General features: G+C 41.5%; 3 protein-coding genes across 5 annotated transcripts; 2 read left to right on the top strand and 1 right to left on the bottom strand.

Annotated features, from left to right (window-relative positions):
* Positions 1 to 42: 42 nt before the first annotated feature.
* On the bottom strand, positions 43 to 8,076 carry tm9sf1 (transmembrane 9 superfamily member 1). Of its 2 annotated transcripts, none has more exons than XM_018700704.2 (9): positions 7,620 to 8,076; positions 5,284 to 5,498; positions 4,128 to 4,259; positions 3,890 to 4,012; positions 3,322 to 3,680; positions 2,145 to 2,299; positions 1,787 to 1,972; positions 1,332 to 1,605; positions 43 to 1,207 (listed from the first exon to the last, which is right to left on the bottom strand). In XM_018700704.2, the coding sequence occupies exons 2-9, from the start codon at positions 5,488 to 5,490 to the stop codon at positions 814 to 816; spliced, it is 1,830 nt and encodes a 609-aa protein (XP_018556220.1). In that variant the 5' UTR covers positions 5,491 to 5,498; positions 7,620 to 8,076; the 3' UTR covers positions 43 to 813. The 2 variants fall into 2 exon arrangements, with proteins under 2 accessions (XP_018556220.1, XP_018556221.1); XM_018700705.2 differs by having other exon boundaries at positions 5,284 to 5,495.
* A 101-nt stretch (positions 8,077 to 8,177) lies between these two features.
* fen1 (flap structure-specific endonuclease 1) lies at positions 8,178 to 12,899 on the top strand. Of its 2 annotated transcripts, none has more exons than XM_018700709.2 (12): positions 8,178 to 8,316; positions 8,700 to 8,794; positions 9,167 to 9,269; positions 9,398 to 9,500; positions 9,656 to 9,719; positions 9,881 to 9,990; positions 10,445 to 10,581; positions 11,012 to 11,078; positions 11,341 to 11,472; positions 11,772 to 11,923; positions 12,276 to 12,390; positions 12,571 to 12,899. In XM_018700709.2, the coding sequence occupies exons 2-12, from the start codon at positions 8,713 to 8,715 to the stop codon at positions 12,646 to 12,648; spliced, it is 1,143 nt and encodes a 380-aa protein (XP_018556225.1). In that variant the 5' UTR covers positions 8,178 to 8,316; positions 8,700 to 8,712; the 3' UTR covers positions 12,649 to 12,899. The 2 variants fall into 2 exon arrangements, with proteins under 2 accessions (XP_018556225.1, XP_018556224.1); XM_018700708.2 differs by having other exon boundaries at positions 8,186 to 8,332.
* Positions 12,900 to 13,047: 148 nt separating this feature from the next.
* On the top strand, positions 13,048 to 15,976 carry neurod6a (neuronal differentiation 6a). The gene is given in 3 exon segments (XM_018700710.2): positions 13,048 to 13,673; positions 14,043 to 14,804; positions 14,806 to 15,976. Coding segments are annotated over 2 exon segments (951 nt in total). The 5' UTR covers positions 13,048 to 13,673; positions 14,043 to 14,048; the 3' UTR covers positions 15,001 to 15,976.
* Positions 15,977 to 21,144: the final 5,168 nt, after the last annotated feature.

Raw genomic sequence — 21,144 nt, 5'->3', positions numbered from 1 at the left:
TCCTGGGTAAAAAAAAATCATCCCAGAGTTGTTTGCTGGTAGTATTGTATTAAAAACACTTTATTGAAAAGACAGTATTTACAATAGAACCAAAATCACAGTCAGTGGTGACCATAACACAATAACGATATTGCTCCCATCACCAACACTTTGCAAGCACTCTTCAATCTAAAAGGCATCAGTCCTCTTACCCACTGCAAGGCTACATCGAACTTAACAGGACCAGTGCAAAACACCATTTTAATATTACATTTGAATAGTTTGACACAATTTTATGTGTGTGGTGGGGTGGGGGTATTGTTGCCAGTAATAACACTACTGCATAATTTGACAACACTACAGTATGAGTCAGCTGTCTCAGTGGGTATCCAGTGTACTGTGGGAAATAAAGAGTGTGTAGATCCTGCTAAGCCTCGATAGACCGTGAAGTAAGAACCAGAGCAGATGATGCCACACTGCATCGTACAATGATTAAATCCACTCACTCACGTATCTCATAGTACATTTTACCCCCCCCCCCCCACACACACACACCCAGACAGAGAAAATATAACCCCTCCCCTACTTGCTCTCTATCTGTCCATCCATCCAGTTAACCAACAGTCTTATTCCAGCAATGATAGCTCCTGTAGTTCAATTATTAGCTCCTGTCAAATCAAGGTAAAGGCCCTGAATTCTCCTCCCAACCCCATAAAAGGCTTGTGTATATCTGTGTGTATGATTGAAAGAGCAAGAGAGGAGAATGAAGGTTGTCCATGTGTGCTATGAGGAAATGTTTGTTTTTAGCTGTGTGTATGTGCACGCATTTCATGTCTAGTCCATCTTGAGGCTACGGTAGATGTAGCGAATGAATGCCAGTGAGGCCCAGAACGCCACACTGCCCAGCATCAGCGAGAAGACGAGGGCCGTGAGCAGAGAGTAGCCGAAGAACTCCGTGCTCTGAACCAGGCCGCTCATGGACGACCGGTTCCGGTAATAGAAAACGGAGTAGACGAAAATGAAGAGGCCTGTGGAGCCTGTGCTCAACACGCTCCGCCACCACCACCGGTAGTCCTCTCCTGACAGCAGGAAGTAGGTGAGGGCCACGGAGATACAAGCGCCCACTGAGAGGAGGATGGCGAAGACGCATAGCAGAATGCCGTAGAGGGTGTAGTGCTCTCTGCCCCAAACAGTGGCAAAGATGTAGTACAGCTCCACTGAGATGGCACTGAGAGAGACAATTGATAGAAGGGAGGAATTAGTGGAATCAAAATGGAATTAAAGAGGCCATACTCTCACAGTTATCTACTGGGGTAGAGTGAAGCCCCGCCCCCCGCTCAATGACAGCTCACCTGAATGGCAGGAAGCCACCGATGGCCATGTGCACTGCTGTGTGTTTGTACCAGGGCTGCGTGGGGATCTGTCGGGGGATGTTGCGAGTGCGGCATGGCGCCTGGAAGCTGCCGGCTCTGTTCTTCCCCACAATGCCACCAATGACAGTGAGGGGGAAGCCCACCAGCACCCAGGCACCCAGCAGGAGGAGCACGGTGGTGGCCGGCAGAGCCTGAGTGGAGCCGCTCCACCAGTGGATGGAGTTCACCACACTCCACGTCAGGAACAGAGGAGCTGTGGGAATTAATGACCAAGTGACTTAAGGACTGGCATTAATTAATAGAATGAAACAAGGCTTACTTACTTATGAAGACTTGAAAGCATTATGTGCCAGAGTGCATATTTAATTGAACAACTTGATCTCTGCTCTTACAACCACAGTGTGAAGTGATCACAAACCTCTCGTCAGACTCACCAGAGAAGAGAGACGACGTGAGGATGATGTTCCACACCCAGCGCTGGCCATTGATCTGTGTGTAGAAACTGCAAGAGACGTACCCTGACACACAGCTGGTCAGAGCGTACAAGACGATAGCTGCTGAGTTGATGGCACCATGGCGGTGAACGTTGAACATTCCCAGCAACGCCATAACAATAATCCCTACGGGAACGAAGAGACACTTGCATTTGAGGTCTGCACATATAACCTGCGTTTGTCCTTATCAGGTTTCTCACACACTCTGGTATTCAATACAAAGACTGTTGCTCTGGGTCAGTGGTGTTCAGAGCACTAGTCTGCAGTTGTTTGTGTGTGTTTGAGAATGAACGCTCACCTGTGGCGAGGGTAAGGAACTGAGCCCCCACTCCCAGCACGGCACACAGCAGGCTTTTGTAAGGGGGAAACCTGAAGACATCAGTGTGAATAATCTTCCAACCATTGTCTCCCTGGTCCAAATCATCACAGCCACCCTCCTCCTCCACATTGTACCTACAGGTGAGGGTAAAGTGTTTTCACCCAGGAAAATTAGAATCCTAAAATCCAAACAGAAAGACCACAACACTTCTCTACAGACCTCTATGGACAATTCAGCTCTGGTAAAATTTATAATTTGTCATAAAAAGAGAAAAATATAAGGCTCTAAAAACTCTATACTCTATACTACCTAACAGCCTGTAAGAAGGTAAGATGCTGGAGGCAAAGGCTATAATAGGTACATATTATGCATAATTAACAACTTATCTTGCATAGATGATTTGGAAACCCCAAAAGCCAAATTTATAACATTTTACATTTTAATGCCACCTGGAACTGAATGAATTCCTATTTAAAAAATTGAGTAAAGCAACAAACATGAGAAAACTAGATTGTTTCCACCTGATTATAGCTAGTACAAACAGAGCAAATATTGATTATTTTTATCACTGATTAGGCTGTTTTTTAATATATATAATATTTTGGGCTTTATGCCTTTTTTTGATAGGACAGTAAAGATAGTAGAAAGTAGGGGGATGCGTGCAGCAAGGGTCCGGCCGGATCAGGATTAACCTGATTAACCTATTTTTACTCCACAAATTGTGAAAAGTCGCCCATGGCATGGTGACATTTTCAAATTGCTTACTCTGGCAGACAAACACCTAAAACCCCCAAAACATCAAAAAAACAGCAGCAAAGCTTACATCCCAGATATAAGGTTTAGCATTTAATCTTCCAAAATGACAAAGGTTATCAAAATTGTAGTTGTTTACTTTATGTTGTTTAACTGACAAACTGTTCAAACACTAAACACACTCCTGTTTACTGAAGGATACATTTTGATAATCCTGTTCTATATTCAAACAGTGGACATGCAGTGCAAAGAAATCAGTGACTGCATTATGAAAAAAAAAAACTTCTAATGACTGCATTTAAGAGTCTTAGGCCATTCAATTTGGTTTAGCCTTTCATATTAAAAATTTGAATCCATTCACCATCAACTGAACTGACTCCTGTGCGCTGCTTTGCTTACTGACCTGGCAAAGTCATTCTTAAGGACCCGCATGAGGATAATGATGACGAAGCCCAGCAGCAGCACCACCAGCACCAGTGAGTTGATGATGGACAGCCAGTGGATCTCCAGTGTTTTGGGGAAGAATGAGTAGTCTCGGAGACGCTCAGCTCTTCGGGCGTGAGGCAGAGGGGACTCGAACCAGCGCACACTGTAGGTGTGGGTGACAGTCAGGCTCCCTCCGCCCAAACCAACGCCACCCACCGCTGCACCTGCCCCCTCCTCCAGGGGAACAGGTTTGACGTCTTTTACTGAGACATTGGCGAATATCACTGAGTTGCCGTTGTACTCAATATTGAAATCTAGGTGAGTCCACAAACCCACCTGTTGGGGGAAGGAGAGAGACAGAGACAGAAGAGGAAGAAAGGGAAGATAAGAAGGTGACAGCTGCAACTGCAATTTGAAACTGAATGAGGTTCCGCTGAAATAGTGACTTAGCATGAAGATGAATCTCCGCCATTTTCTGTATCTCTCTCACACATTTCAGTCTACCTCACATATCCCACAAACCATCAGAAACACAACATGTTTACCTTGTGACTGTGAGGCAGGAAGCCGCTCTCCTCTATGTATCCCACAAACCCCCAGATTGGTATGTCATCCAGGACAAATTCAAAGTAATACAGCTCCTCAATGGCTTCACGAAGCTGGTCCACCTAACACAAAAAACATACACCGTGGATCACACACCACTTGCTTTAACCACTTAACCAAAAATGTAGTATACAGAGTGTTAAGTTCAAACATTTCCCTACTTGTGTAAATAAATACCTGTTTCTCTGAAAGAGTGAGCTGACAAAGAGTTTTTTTCTCCACATTCTCTCTGAACCGAATGTGATATAATGACTCTGCCATTCTGTCACCATCCAACACTTCTCCCAGACTCAGGGACTTGTGGTGTACCTGAAGAAGAAGTGTTACACAGTATGCATTACATCACATTCACAAGAGCACCAGGTCACTGTGATGCTGACCTTTGACCACCAAAATCTTCATCAATTCATCTTTGAGTCCAAGTTTGTGCCAAATTTGAAGAAATTCCCTCAAGGCCATCTTGAGATATCACATTTAAGAGGTCAAAAATGGGGTTTGTGAGGTCACAGTGACCCTGACCTTTGATCTTTGACCACCAAAATATAATCAGTTCGTCCTTGACTCCAAGTGAACATTTACCAAATTTGAAGAATTTCCCTCAAGGCGTTACTGAGATATCACATTCCCAAGAATGGTGCAGACGAGTGTATGGGCAGACTTAAGGACAACCTGAAAACATAATGCCTCCGGACACAGCTGTCACTGGCTCAGGGGCATAAAAACACAGCTGAGTATAACTACACTTCATCCCTGCACACTCTGTGTTGACATACCATATCCCATAATGGTGGATAATAAGTTAGGACTGTTGTAAATTTGGAGGGCCACCAACACATCACACTTCCACTAACCACTCTTCTTCATAGCCAAGAGCCATGAATTAAGCCAGAATAACACAAACATGTATAGATAAATCACTTAAAATGTGTTATGTTATTATCTTGTGTCTCTTGGTATATTATTGGAAAGTGTTATAGTCAACAATTTATAGCTAAATATCACCCATTTATCCAGTAAAGGGTACATTTTCATTCTGTAGTCATTTAAATGTGGCAATCCAGTCACTTAACTTCAGTGAAATCCCCAAATAAGGTCTGAAATAAATCCCTCACAATGCTACATCCTGCTCACTTGGAACACGTGAACAAAGAAAAAATAAAGGTGGGAAAGTGATCTAAGAACCAGTGCATTTGGTCCTTTTATGACAGCACTGTAATTTTATGGCCAGATGGAGAGAAATATATTAGTATCGACATTTAACATAATAAAATAACAGTTCTTCTATGTGTTACAACAACCCAATAATGCACAGTGAAACAGCATTCAGACTGACCTTCTCTGGGCTGCACACAGGCAGGGTGTAGTAGTGGTACGTCTCCTGGGGGTTATGATAAGGGCCCACTTTGTTGACATAGAGAGTCACATTGTCCCCCTGTTTGTAGCCCACTATCCAGCCTGAGAACAAGCACAGGATCAAGGTGCAGTGCAGCCACATTGTCTTCTGGCAGCCACCTGGCAGGTGTCCTACTCCGCACTGCATAACCCCTGCTGCAAAGATGGACAGTGCATCAGGGACACATGCAATTTAAACTAGACTGTCTGTCCTGAGACTTACACTATGTCTAATTTCAAGTCAATGTCAAATGTGATCATGTCCATGTCAGTTAGAGCTGATATCTGAAAATTATATATCAAGTCATACAAATTTTATGCAGTGTCACTCCCTCAATGCTCCACAGCAGATAATTGAGAAAAACAGAACTGTGAGACACTGTGTAACCACCACAAATTACAAAGCATTTTAGCAGTTTTATCAGTGGGTGAGACTTTCTAACAGGAGCTAAATGAGCACTATTAGATTTTTAAGTCTATTATTAGTTTGTGAGAGCAGAAACTAAGTAACATTGCCCAGCGATGCCTTTCTAGGGGTCCATCTTAGCTTTTTATCCATGGGGTCACCCCACAATTCATAGGTACGATAGCATTCAATCAATTTTTAAAAGTGCATTAGAAACATTTGGTACACCGCATATTAAACCTGCATGCTAAAATGCATTTTACATCTTATTTTGAAAACAGAATAATGATGCTACAGTAAAGCCCTATGCTACAATAGTGGTACATAAGCAAATATGTCAAAACAAATGCTACATCTTCCAATTTTGTACCTGATAAACCATACGCTTTTGTCACACGGCGTGCCGTCAACCTGATTTAAAAGGCTGATCCATAGTCAAGATTGATCATGTTAAAGAGCAAAATTTGTATGCTGCAGTTGTAATTTGCAATTAAGTTGCAATTAAAATCTAACTGGTCATATTCTCTTTCCTGCAATGTGCACCATCATACTAATTTATGTTTACCACATATCGTACCTTACAAACCAGCATGACGATGCTGTAACATTCAGAACAAATTGATTTCTTCACTTGTCAATTATCCCATGTAACAAACGGTCTCTTGTTATAGCTCTTAAGTGTAGCATCACAGTTAGTCATTCAAATGTTTTAACTGCCAGTTTAGCCACCAAGAACCCTAATTTGATGCGATATTCCTAGGACTACAGTAGTAGTAAAGCATTTGGAACCATCAGGACTCTTCCCAGGGCTGGCTGTCCTACCAAACCAAGTAACTATGCAAGAGTTGTCTTGGTCAATGGTCATTCTAATAGAGCTCAAGAAGTCCTCTGCAGAGATGGGAGAACCTGTTAGAAGGATGACTCTCTCAGCAGCATGCCATCGAACAGGTAGAGTGGTTGGACGGAAGACACTTCAAGCTAAAGGCATATGACAGCCCACTTGGAGTAGGCCAAATGGAATTTCAAGGACTCTGAGAGTACAAGTAAAAAGCTTTTCTGATCTGATAAGACAAAAACTGCTGGTGTTTCTCAGAATTGACAGATAGATGGATGTACAGGTGGTCCTTGAAGAAAACCCGCTCGCAGGTGCACATGACCTGACACTATGGCAACAGTGTATCTTTTAGAATGACAATGACCACAAGCATACAGTCTAGGAAATGCTGTGAGTGGTTTCAGGACGAGTCTCTAGTGTCCTTGAGTAACCCAGCTAAAGCCCCAACTGAGATCCCACAGAACATCTGTGGAGAGACCCGAGGACGGCAGTTCACAGATGCTTCCCGTCCAATCTGATGGAACTTGAGGGGATCTGAGGATCTGACAGGCAGAGTGAGATAAACTGCGCAAGGTGTGCAAAGCTTGTAGAGATTTCCACAAGAAGGCTCGAAGCTGTAATTGCTGCCACGAGGGCTTTTATTTCTTTATATATTGAATTAAGGGTCTGAATACTTATATATATGAGAAATTCCAGTTTTGATTTTTCATAAATTTGAAAAAATAACAGGCTAGTAAGTATAGCCAGGGCAGTCGTGCTCTTAAGAACCCTTTGCACAAATGCCTAGTGAGTTCAATAATGGCAAAATTAGACTTCCCAATTCATAGCAGTAAGAGCAAGGTCAAGCGTTAAAAGTGCTACAAAACGCAGGGCACATCCTTTTTTTTGTCTTGTAGTTTCTGTGGAAGGAAATGGGGCTAATTCATATGAAAAAACTAATCTACATCAACACTGCTTTATTACAAAGCGACACATTACATTTTTATTTTGAATCCGCAAATGCCTGCAGACAATAAGTTATCAAAATCTGCTTTACCAGAGGCGATGTTGTGTCACTTCAGTCCGATGCCGCAGATCCGACAAAACCTGTCTATCCGCCGGATTCCTCTGTCCAGGCCCCGACAGTCTACTCTCTGTGTCGATACTGGAGCTCAATGTAAAGGTTTAAAGCTAAACATCTTGGAAAGCCTCTGCGTAATGTCCCAGCGGTTTATGCTTTCATTGCGTTCATATCCGGGTACAACAAGTACTTTTACTGACACATGCAAAAGAAGGGGTCCGACTCCACGTCACCTTAAAAATAAATATAACGACGACTCGGTTAAGTTTTCCGGAGTAGGCGGAGATACAAAAACACACCCTCTATGGTTACTGGTTATCGCAGCCGCTTAAATTCCCTCTTGTAAGCTATTTGAAACTATCGTGGTTTATTTTCGTGCTACCGAAAAACCAACAGTTAGACGTTCGGAACCCCTACCTAGAGGACTCTATTATTTTGCACTACTGACTGGATTTCCTTCCGTCTCAATGAACCAATCGTGTGCCTTTCCTGTACTTCCTCGTTAGAACTCAGACTAGATCAATCACACTTGCACTGTTGATGCGCACGTCTTCAAGTTCTTGTGAGAGGGCTGTGCTCGATAGATTGATAGGCAATGCCTGGTATGTGATTTCCCGCGAATCAGTCGCAGTTTCTCGCGGTCGGGACGCCAGAGCAAGTGGTGCTAACAAAGGTAAAATAGCCAGGAGGTGAGTCCGTTATAAACATTTAAACGTTTAACCCCATTAGATGCATAAAGTTAAAAAATGTCAGTAGCTAATAGCCAGCATATGAAGACATGTATTTTGTTGATGTTTTTAGCCCTGCAGCTAACCGCAGTTCAGCAACCTTTTCTAGATCTGTGCGGCGACCATAGGGACTTAATGTGACTTTATTTCACTTTAAATACACACAGTTAAGGCTAATTTACGTCTAAGCAGTCATTAGACTCTGTAAGCAGCTCTTATGTGAACAAAATGGAAACATTTAAAGCTGGGTCTTGCATTGTCGCCCGTAGTCCTGTATCATATCAGTCCTCGAGACCTGTGTGACATGCTGAACATTATTTCATTTCAGACGTTAAGCCACAATGGGAATACACGGACTTGCCAAGCTGATTGCCGACCAGTCTCCTGGAGCCATTAAAGAACAAGATATCAAGAACTACTTTGGTACATGTTTTCCTTCATAGTGAGGATGTCAGACGAAAGTTTAATCATCTTTCTTGGGTAAATTGGATTAATGCTGTGTCAGGTGATATGGGAATTCAGCAAATGTGGACGATGGGTCAAAATATAGCATAACCACTTGCAAAAATCACAGCCATATCACATTGTAGTTAGTTAAATCAGTACAACCCAACTGTAGTCAACCTTCCACTTAGTGATGTAGTAATAATTTCAAATTGAGGGTTCAAAAGTATCCATTGTTTGTCTTGCATAGGCTGTAGATGAGTGAGGAATAATTACACTTGATGCCACTGGTTTTGTAACCCACTGTTACAAAACATAATAGATGATTTGCTAACTGACCAACTTTTGCAGGCAGAAAAATCGCTATAGATGCCTCGATGTGCATCTACCAGTTCCTGATCGCTGTGCGACAAGACGGCAACGTGCTGCAGAATGAGGATGGAGAGACGACGAGGTACAATCCCCACAATATAGACACTCAGATGGAGAAGTCATATTAGGCAGTAGTTCTTAGATTGATCCCTAGACCAAGTAGGTCAAGTCTGGGCACATGCTGATATATGTTTGCCACTTGTTCTGCAGCCACCTGATGGGCATGTTCTACCGGACAATCCGCATGCTGGAACACGGCATCAAACCTGTGTATGTGTTTGATGGCAAGCCACCACAGCTCAAGTCAGCAGAGGTTGGTATGGGCTCTGACTTCGCTGGTGCTTCTCTCCCTGTACCCTATTTAGAAATAGAAATGGGCAAAATACATCACAAGAATATTTTATAGACTCTAACATTTGTTCTCATTCTCCCATTTAAAATAATGAATTACATCTGTCTTATCCTCAGCTGGAGAAGAGAGGGGAGAGGAGGGCAGAAGCTGAGAAGATGCTTGCTCAAGCACAGGAAATGGGTACAAATAATGCTCTTCTTCAAATTGTGTTTTTTAGCAAATAAGTAGACCATATTATTTTGTTTAAACTTTATTTACACTATAGAGATTGTTTGTTTGTTTGATTAATTTGGTATTATATTGAAATGTCTTTTTTTGTTCGTCTGTTCCTATCAACCCAGGGGAACAAGAAAATATCGACAAATTCACCAAGCGTCTTGTAAAAGTCACAAAACAGCATAATGATGAATGCAAGAAGCTGTTGACCTTGATGGGAGTACCTTACATTGAGGTTAGATCAAGATTTGATTTACTGTGACTCTTGCTGGCTTTAAGAATATTTCCATATTTATACAACAGTGATTTTTGCTAACCGGCTTAGAAGAATCATTCCCTGGTCATTTCACATTGTTGGCATTCCTTTGTCCAGTTACTTTGTCATTCTTAGAGCTTAGGCTTCAAAGGCTCTGAAAGACAGAAAATGTTATGTTAAATGAAATGTTTTAAGACCATAATTTTTTTGCTCAATAGTACATTGACTATGGAATATTCATGGATTGGAAAAAATTATAGAGAATTATATTTTTGTTGTTGCTTTGACATAAGAACACAAATATCCTCTCTCTTAATACATCTAGAGAAACACTAAAATAAACTTGGTGGTGTATTTCAGTGAACTGCCTCTTTTTTCCATTTTGTCAAAATAATATGTGAAATGTATGTATTTGATGTGTTTTGTATTGTAGGCTCCGTGTGAGGCAGAAGCCAGCTGTGCCGCTCTGGTTAAAGCAGGGAAGGTGTTTGCCACAGCAACAGAGGATATGGACGGGCTGACCTTTGGTACCAATGTCCTGCTCAGACACCTCACTGCCAGTGAAGCAAAGTAATGTTACATTTACATCACTGATTTTCCACTGTTAGGCTGTATAACAAAGATGTTTGGATAATGGAGTTGATTTGATGTTTTCCCTTGTTTTGGTTCCCAGTTTTGTCTGTGGTGCAACTTTTGGTATAACCTTTGAACAAGTTTTCATTCTATATTTGATAATGACTAAATGTAGTCTGCAATCAATCCACTTGAATTTTATTAGCCATTATTGTTATAGGGGCAGAGTGGGGCTAAATTACTCGTTATCACAGTTCACAATAACAACAGTTTGGACATTAATTTATATTTAGACCAGGACACAATATGCACAGTATCACAACTCAAATAATTGTCATATTTACTAGCAATGTCTCAGTATATGCACTAATAATACACACTATATAACTATATAAACACTATATAATACAGGATTTATTTGTTTTAGGAAACTTCCTATCCAAGAGTTCCACTTCAATCGTATCCTGCAAGACATTGGCCTGACCAATGAACAGGTAAAGCTAATCTAATCTTTCATCTGGGGTAAAATTGAAGAACCACATCCACAACTATTATTCTGATTATGCACTCTGCAGACTGTCACCTTACAGTGTTGTGACAGCTAGCAGTTTTTCATAGGGATGTCACAATACTCTTAATCTCCTGCTAATAAGAATTGTATGTGCTGTGAAACTGAGGTGCAGTCGGTCAAGGTACACCAGAAGTGATTTGTAGCTTGCAGTTGCACTAACAACTACTTTCTATTGTCCAACCTAGTTCATAGACCTGTGTATTCTGCTGGGCTGTGACTACTGTGGGACCATCAAGGGGATTGGACCTAAGAGAGCCATCGACCTGATCAGACAGCACGGCTGCATTGAGGAGATCCTAGAAAACATTGAACCCAGCGTAAGTTGATGTTTGCTAGGGCTGTATTAGTAATCAGAATAAATATGACCAAATGTAATATCCAAATTGCAAGGGCTAGAGGACTGTGGTGTTTCAGAGATGCCCCAGCCAACAAATCATATCCTCCAGATTTAAGGGAACATACTTGTTTGGTTTAGCTACATGAACAAGGGATTTTGGCCCTGATTCTGTGTGTGTGTGTGTGTGTGTGTGTGTGTGTGTGTGTGTGTGTGTGTGTGTGTGTGTGTGTGTGTGTGTGTGTGTGTGTGTGTGTGTGTGTCTTGCTCACCTTCATGCAGAAGCATCCCGTTCCAGAGGACTGGCTGTACAAGGAGGCTAGGAGTCTGTTTTTGAAGCCAGATGTGGTGGATTGTTCCTCAGTGGAGCTGAAGTGGAGTGAGCCTGATGAGGAGGGACTGATCCAGTTTATGTGTAACGAGAAACAGTTCAGGTGAACCACCAGTGCTCTCTTTATCACACACTTCATTCACTGACTTGACTTGCTTGTTGAGTTTTCCTGCCTTGATGATGGATCTTAACGGCTGTGACGCTGGTTGTCACAGTGACTGCATGTTCAGAGCTACTGGTTATACAGCATTTCAACCACTAGACTGCACTATTGAGAGTTAATGGCCTCAGCATCACTTTAACATGGACCTTTTTAAATATGAGGTTTAGTGCATATTCCATTTTTATTTATAACTACTCTATAGTCTCTTGTCTTAGTTGTATTAGTCTTAAATTGTGCAAAGATGAAATGCAGCTTTATATATATTGATTAATCTATTTGTGTGTCTGTGCAGTGAGGACAGAATTCGCAATGGCTGTAAGAAGATTGTGAAGAGCCGGCAGGGCAGCACACAGGGACGATTGGACTCTTTCTTCTCTGTCACTGGATCTCTGTCCTCTAAACGGAAGGTACATTTAGGAAAACTACAGTGTGCCAAGTTGTGTCCAAAATGATTGTATCTTATGTCTGGTATTTTCCTGTCCCTGCGTTTCATTTTCTTAGAGACAGTCGCTGTTGCACATGTTCAATTATTTTCTGACGTATGATTCATGTGGACTCATTTGTTACATTTCTTTTGTCTTACTTAGGAACCTGAGACAAAAGGATCGGCAAAGAAAAAGCAGAAGATTGGAACCACGCCAAACAAGTTTAAGAGGGGCAAATAGAGCGAACATAGTGATGCACTGATTCCTTTGGGAAATAAGTATTGAATAACAGCTACTTAATAAAGATTTTAAAAAAGAACATAGAGCTCCAGTTGAGTGAGGAGGAAGCTCCAGCACAGCATGTATACAATGATGATTTCAACTGAAAAACTTATACATGACCAAACATGAAGTTGTTGATGTTTTATTCAGTCTGTAAGGGCATTAAAGTGTTCTCTGTTATGGAATAAAAGTGAGGAAGTCTTTTTGTACATCAACTTGTCACCTGTTTTTATTCATCTGGGCTTAATTGACAGTTGTGCACAGTGTTTGCATGGCCCAATCCACATTAACTGTTTCATATTTGAAACTTGCCAGTGACTGCTGGGGTGGAGTATAAAAAGACTGCAGTCAAGTCAGTCGTGGCTTTCTCTGTACTGTGACTGAGCTCATGACATTTGACTAGCTGTTTATTCACCCAAAGATATCTTCTAAACCATTCTCAGAAAGCTTGAAAACATCCAGGGCTATTAAGTGTCAATGGATATTTCCCAGGTTCTTATAGGAGTCTGTTGATACCAATACAGGTAAATAAATGTTTAAAAATAACATTCATTTTGTATGAAAATGAAACTGTTTGACCCCTGATCTACAAACTCAAATCATTTTCCAAGGAGGATACTGCCACTGACTCCCCACTCAGCTGCCAGACTGGGAGCACTGAGAATTAGGGAGAACAGAGAGAGAGATGGAGGGAAAGGATGAGAGACTTAGAGCCACAGAGAGAGAGAAAGTATTCCTACGAGAGCCAACCTTCCCGGTGACGTCAGCAGCAGAAAACATCAGTGTCTTTACTGATGAGGAAGAGAGAGGGAGATGGAGGAGGAGGACTGGCATTTGCTACTGACAGTCTGACTGGGTGTCAGAGTTTCGGGGGAAGATGTGCTCTGGAATTTAATACCAGAACGGAGTGAGAAGATCATCAGTCCACTGAGAGCATGACACTCACAATGGTTTACTAGCTGTCTGTCTTCTTTTTAGATGAGGTAAAGTTTTTTTTCTTCCTTTTTTTTTTTTTTTTTTTTACCTATGCTTTCTTATTATATGAATATATGCCATATGCTAGTGTTGTTTCAGAATCATTGTTGTTTTATCTCATGTTATGTTATATTATATTATGTTATGTTATGATGGATATTTCCAGATGCACTTAATACCCTAACAGCTCTCTACTACTATTACAAATAATTATCCTATAAAGTGATTGTTTACTGGTTATTGACCTGTTTTGTCTCATTAAAATGTAATAGGCTACTAACAGGTTACTGGGGGATCAATACATAAAGTTGTACCTTATCTCATCACAGCGTTTTGTATAATCTATATTATATTAATTTCGCTTTTCCCCAACCCAGGACGACATGTTGACTCTGCCATTTGACGAACCGACCTCACACCAGACCAGCAGTCCATTCAGGACCAGCTGGACCACCAACCAATTCGTCAAACCGGTGAAGTCCAAACGGGGCCGAGCCCTGGAGGAGGACGCGCTTGAGCCCAGGAGAGCGGATAAAGACGGAGATGAGGAAAAGAAAGAAGCAGGGGGTTCTCATAAAAAGACCCTCAGTCAGGCCCGGTTGGACCGGGTTCGACTGCGGCGTATCGAGGCCAATGCGAGGGAGAGGAACCGGATGCACGGTTTGAACAACGCGCTGGACAGCCTGAGGAAAGTGGTCCCCTGCTACTCCAAGACGCAGAAGCTGTCCAAAATAGAGACGCTGCGCTTGGCCAAGAATTACATCTGGGCCCTCAGTGAGATTCTGAGTACCGGGAAAAAGCCGGATTTGCTTACGTTCGTGCAGACACTGTGCAGGGGTCTCTCTCAGCCCACCACTAATCTGGTGGCCGGGTGTCTGCAACTCAACGCCCGCAGATTTATCTCGGAGCCGGGAGGGGAGTCGTTCTCCCTCTATCCAGCCTTCTACCGCAACCACGGACCCGAGGTTGCGGGCTCTAACCCGGGCGACGGTGGCGGGCCCCTGCGGCCCTTCGGCTCCCTCTGCGGCCCCTACGAGGCTCTTTGCGACAGTCCCGCTTCAGACTGCGCGAGCCCTCTGGACACAGGGACGTTCAGCCCATCCAGTAACTTCAACGGGTTTTTCTCCCTGAAACACGAAGGAGCCGACGGACTACCGGAGCTGCCACTACGGCCTCTTCTCGATCAGCCAGGGCTCTTCGTCAGACCTCGGCCCCTACGACATCCACCGGGGTCGGTTTTACCAGGTGCGGGGGGAATTAAACAAGCCCATCCATATCGAGAATTGTTCATTAAAATACAGCTCAATCCTCCCCCGTGAAAACGGAAAAATATAATTTAGATGAATCTTTCAGGAGCCTTGCAAGTTTTGTCAAGGTGTCATTATGACACACGCGCGCGCGTGGGCGCGTACCACCTATAGATCTGCCAAGCAGTTTTGGTTTTGGTCGGTCGTTTACTTAAAGCTGGCATTTTTTACTGCAACTTAGAACACTGCAATAAAAGAAAATAAAGGCAAAGGGAACTATGCAATACAGAGCAGAAGCGTCACATCTGAATGAAAAGAGGCGTAAAACACAGCGTGTTTGTTTCTATCTGCAATTATTATTATTATTATCACTATTGTTGTTGTAGCTGTGTTTAATTTATGTAATTTGCATAAACTGATTAATTTTTGTTAAGAATTGGGTGAAACATTAAATAATACATGCATAACTCAAAATATTAATGTATATGTCTGTATATTAAGGTAAACTGGAATTATCACTGACTGTATGGAATTGTACAGCCATTAAGCCAACATTTAGATATTTGTAGCCTAATAATAATGTCTTTTACACTCAGGCCACACGTTTGAAAGATTCCCACTGCAGCTACAATAAAATAAATTGGAATTTATACACTCTACACTTGATCTATAGTCAAATTAAATGTACAAACAATTCTCTTGTTTTTGCTCCAGATGTCATATTGGGCCAGCAGAAGAATTTGCTGCTGAAATGTGATGTGATATCGGTCTCATCTTGGTTCATGTCGCCCTCAGTGTGTGCGGTGTTAACTAGTGACTCTAGAATTTCTCTCCTGACCTCTGTATCATTGGGGGGGGGGCAAGAAGAAAGGGTAGCAGCTATCACAGAAGACTGTAAGCCATCATTGACATTAAAGGGGGCAATGCACAGTATTAAGAACTAGGGGTATGCAAACTGGGGACCATCTCATTATTTTCTTTATTGCTATGTTTTGTTTGATGATTTTGCTATTCTGTGATGCCTTACAGTTTTATTGAAATAACTGAAAACAATAAAAATTTAGGCTGTCCACTTGCTTCTATTTCTTCATGTAATCCCAGACTGACTCATTGATCAAGGGCTATTCAGGGGCCAGACATCAGCTGGGTCACAGAGGAAGATCACCTGTGACTGGCAGACATTTGTTATGTAAACCTAAACTCAAGGTGTTCATTCACTTTTATAAATGTCCAGCCTTGAAGCCTCAAGAAAACATGACCACCGAGCACTATATCAGGAACACCTGTACACCTGCTTATTTATGCAGTTATCAGCCAATCATGTGGCAGCAGTGCAGTGCATATAATCATGCAGATAGAGGTCAGGAGCCTCAGTTAATATTCAAATCAAACATCAACAAAACAAAATATTCTCAGTGATTTTCACTGTGGCATGATTATGGGTGCCAGATGGGCTGGTGGACTATTTCTGAAACTGCTGATCTTTAGAATTTACCCAGAAGGATGCAAGAAACAAAAAAAAATCCAGTGACCGCAAAATTTGTGGATGGAAACACATTATTGATGAGAGAGGTCAGACTGGACTGGTTGGAGCTGACAGAAAGGTTACACTACCTAAGAAATCTGAGGCTGCGGTGGGCACATCCTCACTAAAAAAAGGGCAGGTGGAGACTGGAAAGATGTGAGAGGGGATTTTCTGCTGAGGCAAGCAGATGGTAGGGTCAGAATTTGGGAGTGTTCTCCTGGCACACTTTGGGGGATAGATTTCACAGATAGGCCCCAATACAGTAATACCAACTAATCATTACAGCCTAGTTGTTGCTGACGATCTGGATCCGTTTATGATATTTTTGATATAATCACACAAAGAATCCTTTCTGATGAATGCGCAGATAGACATATGGGCGTTTCATCTTCAAAATCCTGCCACAAGTCTTGGGTCGCAGATGGTGCGGGATGCAGAATTTCACAGAAATTAAATTTCTGATAATCTGGTTTTGGATGAGGAGAACGCTGTTGAGACTTTGTTGAGACTCGAGTTTTAATTAGAGGGTTTAAGATGCTAAGCCCCTCAGAACAGAGGCCCTAAAGAGAGGTGGTTACAGGTGATGCTCAAACTAAAGTCACACAGCCAACACGTTATTTGCATTTTAGTTAAAGTCACTTTTTTTGAACTCATTCTGCTCTCCTATGGTCTCTGCAGAACTCCCCCAATTTCTGTGTTGGATGTTGTCCCACATTTTGTTTTGGTTGGGGTGTCCTGTAAAAGATTAACAAAAAACACTGGGAAATGACTGCAGTGTAGATATGATAATGATGTGCATGCTTAGAAAAATAATTGAATTGAAATGACTCATGGAGTCATACTAAGTCTAAGTAAATCTGACCTTAATCCATCCATACATTCATTTATTCACTTAACACTAATAAACACACTGAGAAACTTCAGCATCCCTCTGAATGTCCCGTGATGTGCAGCCTCTAAAGGCCTGAGCTCCAACAGGTTCACTTATTCCTCATGGAATGACAACACTTGAACTAATCTATCTGGAAGCCCATTAGCCATGAAGAGAGAATGGGATATTTAATATGTATGAACTGATCCTATCCAGACAAATTACATGAAGTTTGTCTGTTCTCGACTCTGGCAAATCAGGGCCACACCAAGAGCTAATTGGAATGGCCCATCATACAATGAGGCCATTTATATTACTGGCTAACAATGACATCCACTAACTGTTAATGACCCTATCAAAATCCCTAAAAATACCATCAGTTTCTTCCTCCCCATTTAACATAAAAAGAAGTATTTAAGATTAAGTCAAAGAATTCTACTTTTAGAAAAGGAATGAATGGAAGTGAATCATGATTCATATGTATGTGACGTCAATACAGTAAACGCAAAATACACTGACAAACAATGTTGTCGTTCTGCAGCTTGACTTGTAAACTGGCTGGTTATTTGTCAGATGTCAGTCGTAACACTTGTAAAACCAAAGGCTTGTTTACAGGCCCATTAGTCTGTAATCCTTTTACTTTAAGACGATGGTACTGTCTTAAAACAACTAAAAAATATGATGATGAGTATCATTGGCATCTCTGCGAGAGCATATTTGCAGTTGTAAAAATGCACACATTTGTGAAAGGAGGATATGTATGTGTGTTTGTCTCTTGGTAGCACACATTTCCAAGTAGGCACACTCATTAAATCTGCGGCCCACACTAAGACCAAATGGTTTGTTGGCAGTAAACCTACATCTATGATCTGGAGCTTACTGTTCCATGTGAGCAGGCCATGTGGAAGAACCACCTGCAAGAAACAAGTCTGTATACAACACACACACACACACACACACACACACACACACACACACACACACACTACAGGATGTTAAGGAGCAAGTATCAGCTAACAGCAGAGTTCTGCATCATCATGGTATGGCTTTTTCATCAGTGTTTTCTTGTGGTAATATCATGGGATAACAGGCATTAGTTGGACAAAGACAGACTGTGGACTGAGAAGATTCCTCGTATTCACTTGTTTTAATATAGAAAAACAACCATGTGCATGTATTCTATTTTAAGAAATATTCTGTCATGATAATTTGTGATTCAGATTGTTTAACAGAAACACAGGATGATTTGATACTCCATCCTGTATAGAAATGATTCTGCTACAGACTCTGTAGAATTGTACTTGTTTCCTCCTGTGCTTGAGTCTGTGCCATACAACTGAACCTGCCAGTCGCTCTGCTGGGCCTCCATCCTCCTGCGAACTACTATTAAACCACTTACCTTTTCTACCACCAGCCGTTCGCCTCTGTGTCTTCGTCTGGATCCTCCACATAATAGAAGTAGTTAACTGAGTAAAAAAAAAAGAACAAAGAATTTCTATCACTAATAATAAATGACAGGCAGTCACTTGATGGCAGTACACGGTCACATGACAAATATGGAATTTAACCTTACATTACACATTTCAGCTTTCCTCTGTCCAAGAAATTTGGGAATTATGTTAAATTATCTGAAAATTGTTATTTCAGATTTGTTTAAAAGAGGAAAATGCTCAATCCCTGTCAAGACGGGAATGTGGCACAATTTGTGACAAGGACTTACAGTCTGCTGTTTGGGATTTTACAGAGAGAGAGAAGGAGGGGGGAGACCACTTTTTTGGGCATGAGTGTGAGTGTCTGTTAGAGTCCAATCTCTAGTTCTTTTTATTTTGCCTTTCTTGATAAGTTACAATCAAATATCAAATGCAGCTGTTAAGTCTTATTATTGTAGAACTGTCATTCTTCATCGATTTGGCTTAAAGCTGGTCTTTCCTGCGAAAAAGTAGGTTTTTGTCTTTGTCTCTGTTTGATAGTTTTGGTGTGAGAAAGAGAAGATGTAGATTTTTAGGGTCCATAAACAAACAACATGTCTCTAAAGGAAGGTATGTTACATGTTACATCTGACATATTATTGAATACATTTTGGGAGTAGATGTCTGCTGTTAATGTGCAGCAACCAAGTCCTGTTTATCTTGCAGATCAGCTGGTTTAGTGATGAATTAATAATAAAATACCTTTACATACTGATGCACAACTGATCCCATGTCTGGTGAAGTGTTTATTTATTTTTCTCATGTTTTTTTAATAGTTAAGTAATTATATTTATTCATAGGTTTTGTTCAGGGGTTCGCATACTCATACGTAAAAAAAAAACCTTAGCGGTTGAGTTCACACAATCTACAGATGATGGCTCAGTGAAGATTCCAATCAGAGGGGGACAACACTTCCTGGACAATATTCTAAAAACAGGGGCTCTGATTAGGTACTCCATCCTTAACACACACACTGTGTACAAGTGTGTGATTAAGAAATAAGAGGAGCCTGGGTTGCCATCATGTATCTGTGAAATGAAGTTGACATAGGGCGTTGTGCAGCCGATACTTCTGTGGCAAGTAATCCATGGACATAGACACTGGCAATCACATTCTCGCCTTAATTTCTCTTTGTCTCTCTATTTTCCAGGTCATCTCATCCTCATTGACAAATGGTGGTGGATTGCGAGATGTAAATGAGATCTTTACGGCAGCGTTTATCAAATTGCTGCTGGAGGGACTTCAAGGGCTTGATGAATATGCATGCAGATTTGTTAATTAGTTAATTATTCTGCTGAAAATTCATTTGTCTTGCCAAGAAAATCTCTCCTGCCTTGGCTTTTAGCATGTTTCAGTCATTAGTCACTTGCAGAGCTATCTAAAACCACTTCTGTTCAGCCCTTTGTTAGGAGGAAAAGACTCTTAAATTACACAATACAAAAAAAAGTTAACACCACCCAAACTTACACAAACACAAACCATATGCCAAAACAAGCCAAAAAGGCCTGCTCTATTGACCGAAGCTGATAATGCCAAAATCAACAACAATAAGAGGGAAAGCACCATTAGTACAATAATACATTATGACATTCATAACATCCCAATAAATTATGCACAACACAGACAAAAAAACTATGTTGAAATAACTATTCCACTTGTGCTTGTGCAATACATTTTGTAAATACTGTCATTAATTATTAAAATCTGTGACAAGTAATTGTTCCCACACATCATGCAGGAACCCTGATTATAAAACGCTGAAGACAGGAGGACAAATTGATACTCTGACTTGACAAAGAAGTGAAATAAATCAGGCCCTGATCTTTATCCCAGCTCACAGTGTGGCAGACTGGGGGCCAAAGGCTCCTTAGAGAATGCTGCCATGTGTGCAGCTTTTATGTGGGTGGCATGTACAGGCACCCAAGGGAGTCGGCCGGGGAGTGGGCAGGGTGCAGGGGATTGAGTCCTGACTAATCAGCACCATGAGAAGGCTGCCAGATGGGCCTTTTGGATCATCTGTGGCTCAGGAAGGCTGCGAGTGGCCAACCAATCAAAGCAAAGAACAACTGTGAAAAAGAAAACTGTGGACACCATGTTGTTGTTGCATACATTTCAGTTGACTGATATTAATAAATTGCATTTTATTTTATTTTTTTTAATAAAATAATCATTATCTTAAAAAAAAGTTTAAAAAGGTATCAATTTAGTCAGGATTTACGAGGATATCTTTGGAGGAAGTTTGGAGCAGCAGAAGCAGCTCCAAATGTTGCAGATGGTTAGTCTTAAGAATTGCTTCCATAACTTATGGACATAGTAAGCAATTGATGCCTAAATTATGCATCATGGGTGAATCATCCCATTGTGGAT

The sequence above is a fragment of the Lates calcarifer genome, linkage group LG24 (assembly GCF_001640805.2).
Source record: "Lates calcarifer isolate ASB-BC8 linkage group LG24, TLL_Latcal_v3, whole genome shotgun sequence".
NCBI classification, from domain to species: Eukaryota; Metazoa; Chordata; class Actinopteri; family Centropomidae; genus Lates; species Lates calcarifer.
This window is presented reverse-complemented; position numbering and strand designations above follow the sequence as displayed.

Coding starts and splice junctions, on each gene's coding strand:
- tm9sf1 (XM_018700704.2), bottom strand. CDS start 5,490: ATGCAGTGCGGAGTAGGACACCTGCCAGGTGGCTGCCAGAAGACAATG. Junction 4,260..5,283: donor CTGTGTGCAGCCCAGAGAAG/GTCAGTCTGAAT, acceptor CTTCTTCTTCAG/GTACACCACAAGTCCCTGAG. Junction 1,208..1,331: donor GGTGGCTTCCTGCCATTCAG/GTGAGCTGTCAT, acceptor TGTCTCTCTCAG/TGCCATCTCAGTGGAGCTGT.
- fen1 (XM_018700709.2), top strand. CDS start 8,713: ATGGGAATACACGGACTTGCCAAGCTGATTGCCGACCAGTCTCCTGGA. Junction 11,473..11,771: donor TAGAAAACATTGAACCCAGC/GTAAGTTGATGT, acceptor ACCTTCATGCAG/AAGCATCCCGTTCCAGAGGA. Junction 11,924..12,275: donor TGTAACGAGAAACAGTTCAG/GTGAACCACCAG, acceptor GTGTCTGTGCAG/TGAGGACAGAATTCGCAATG.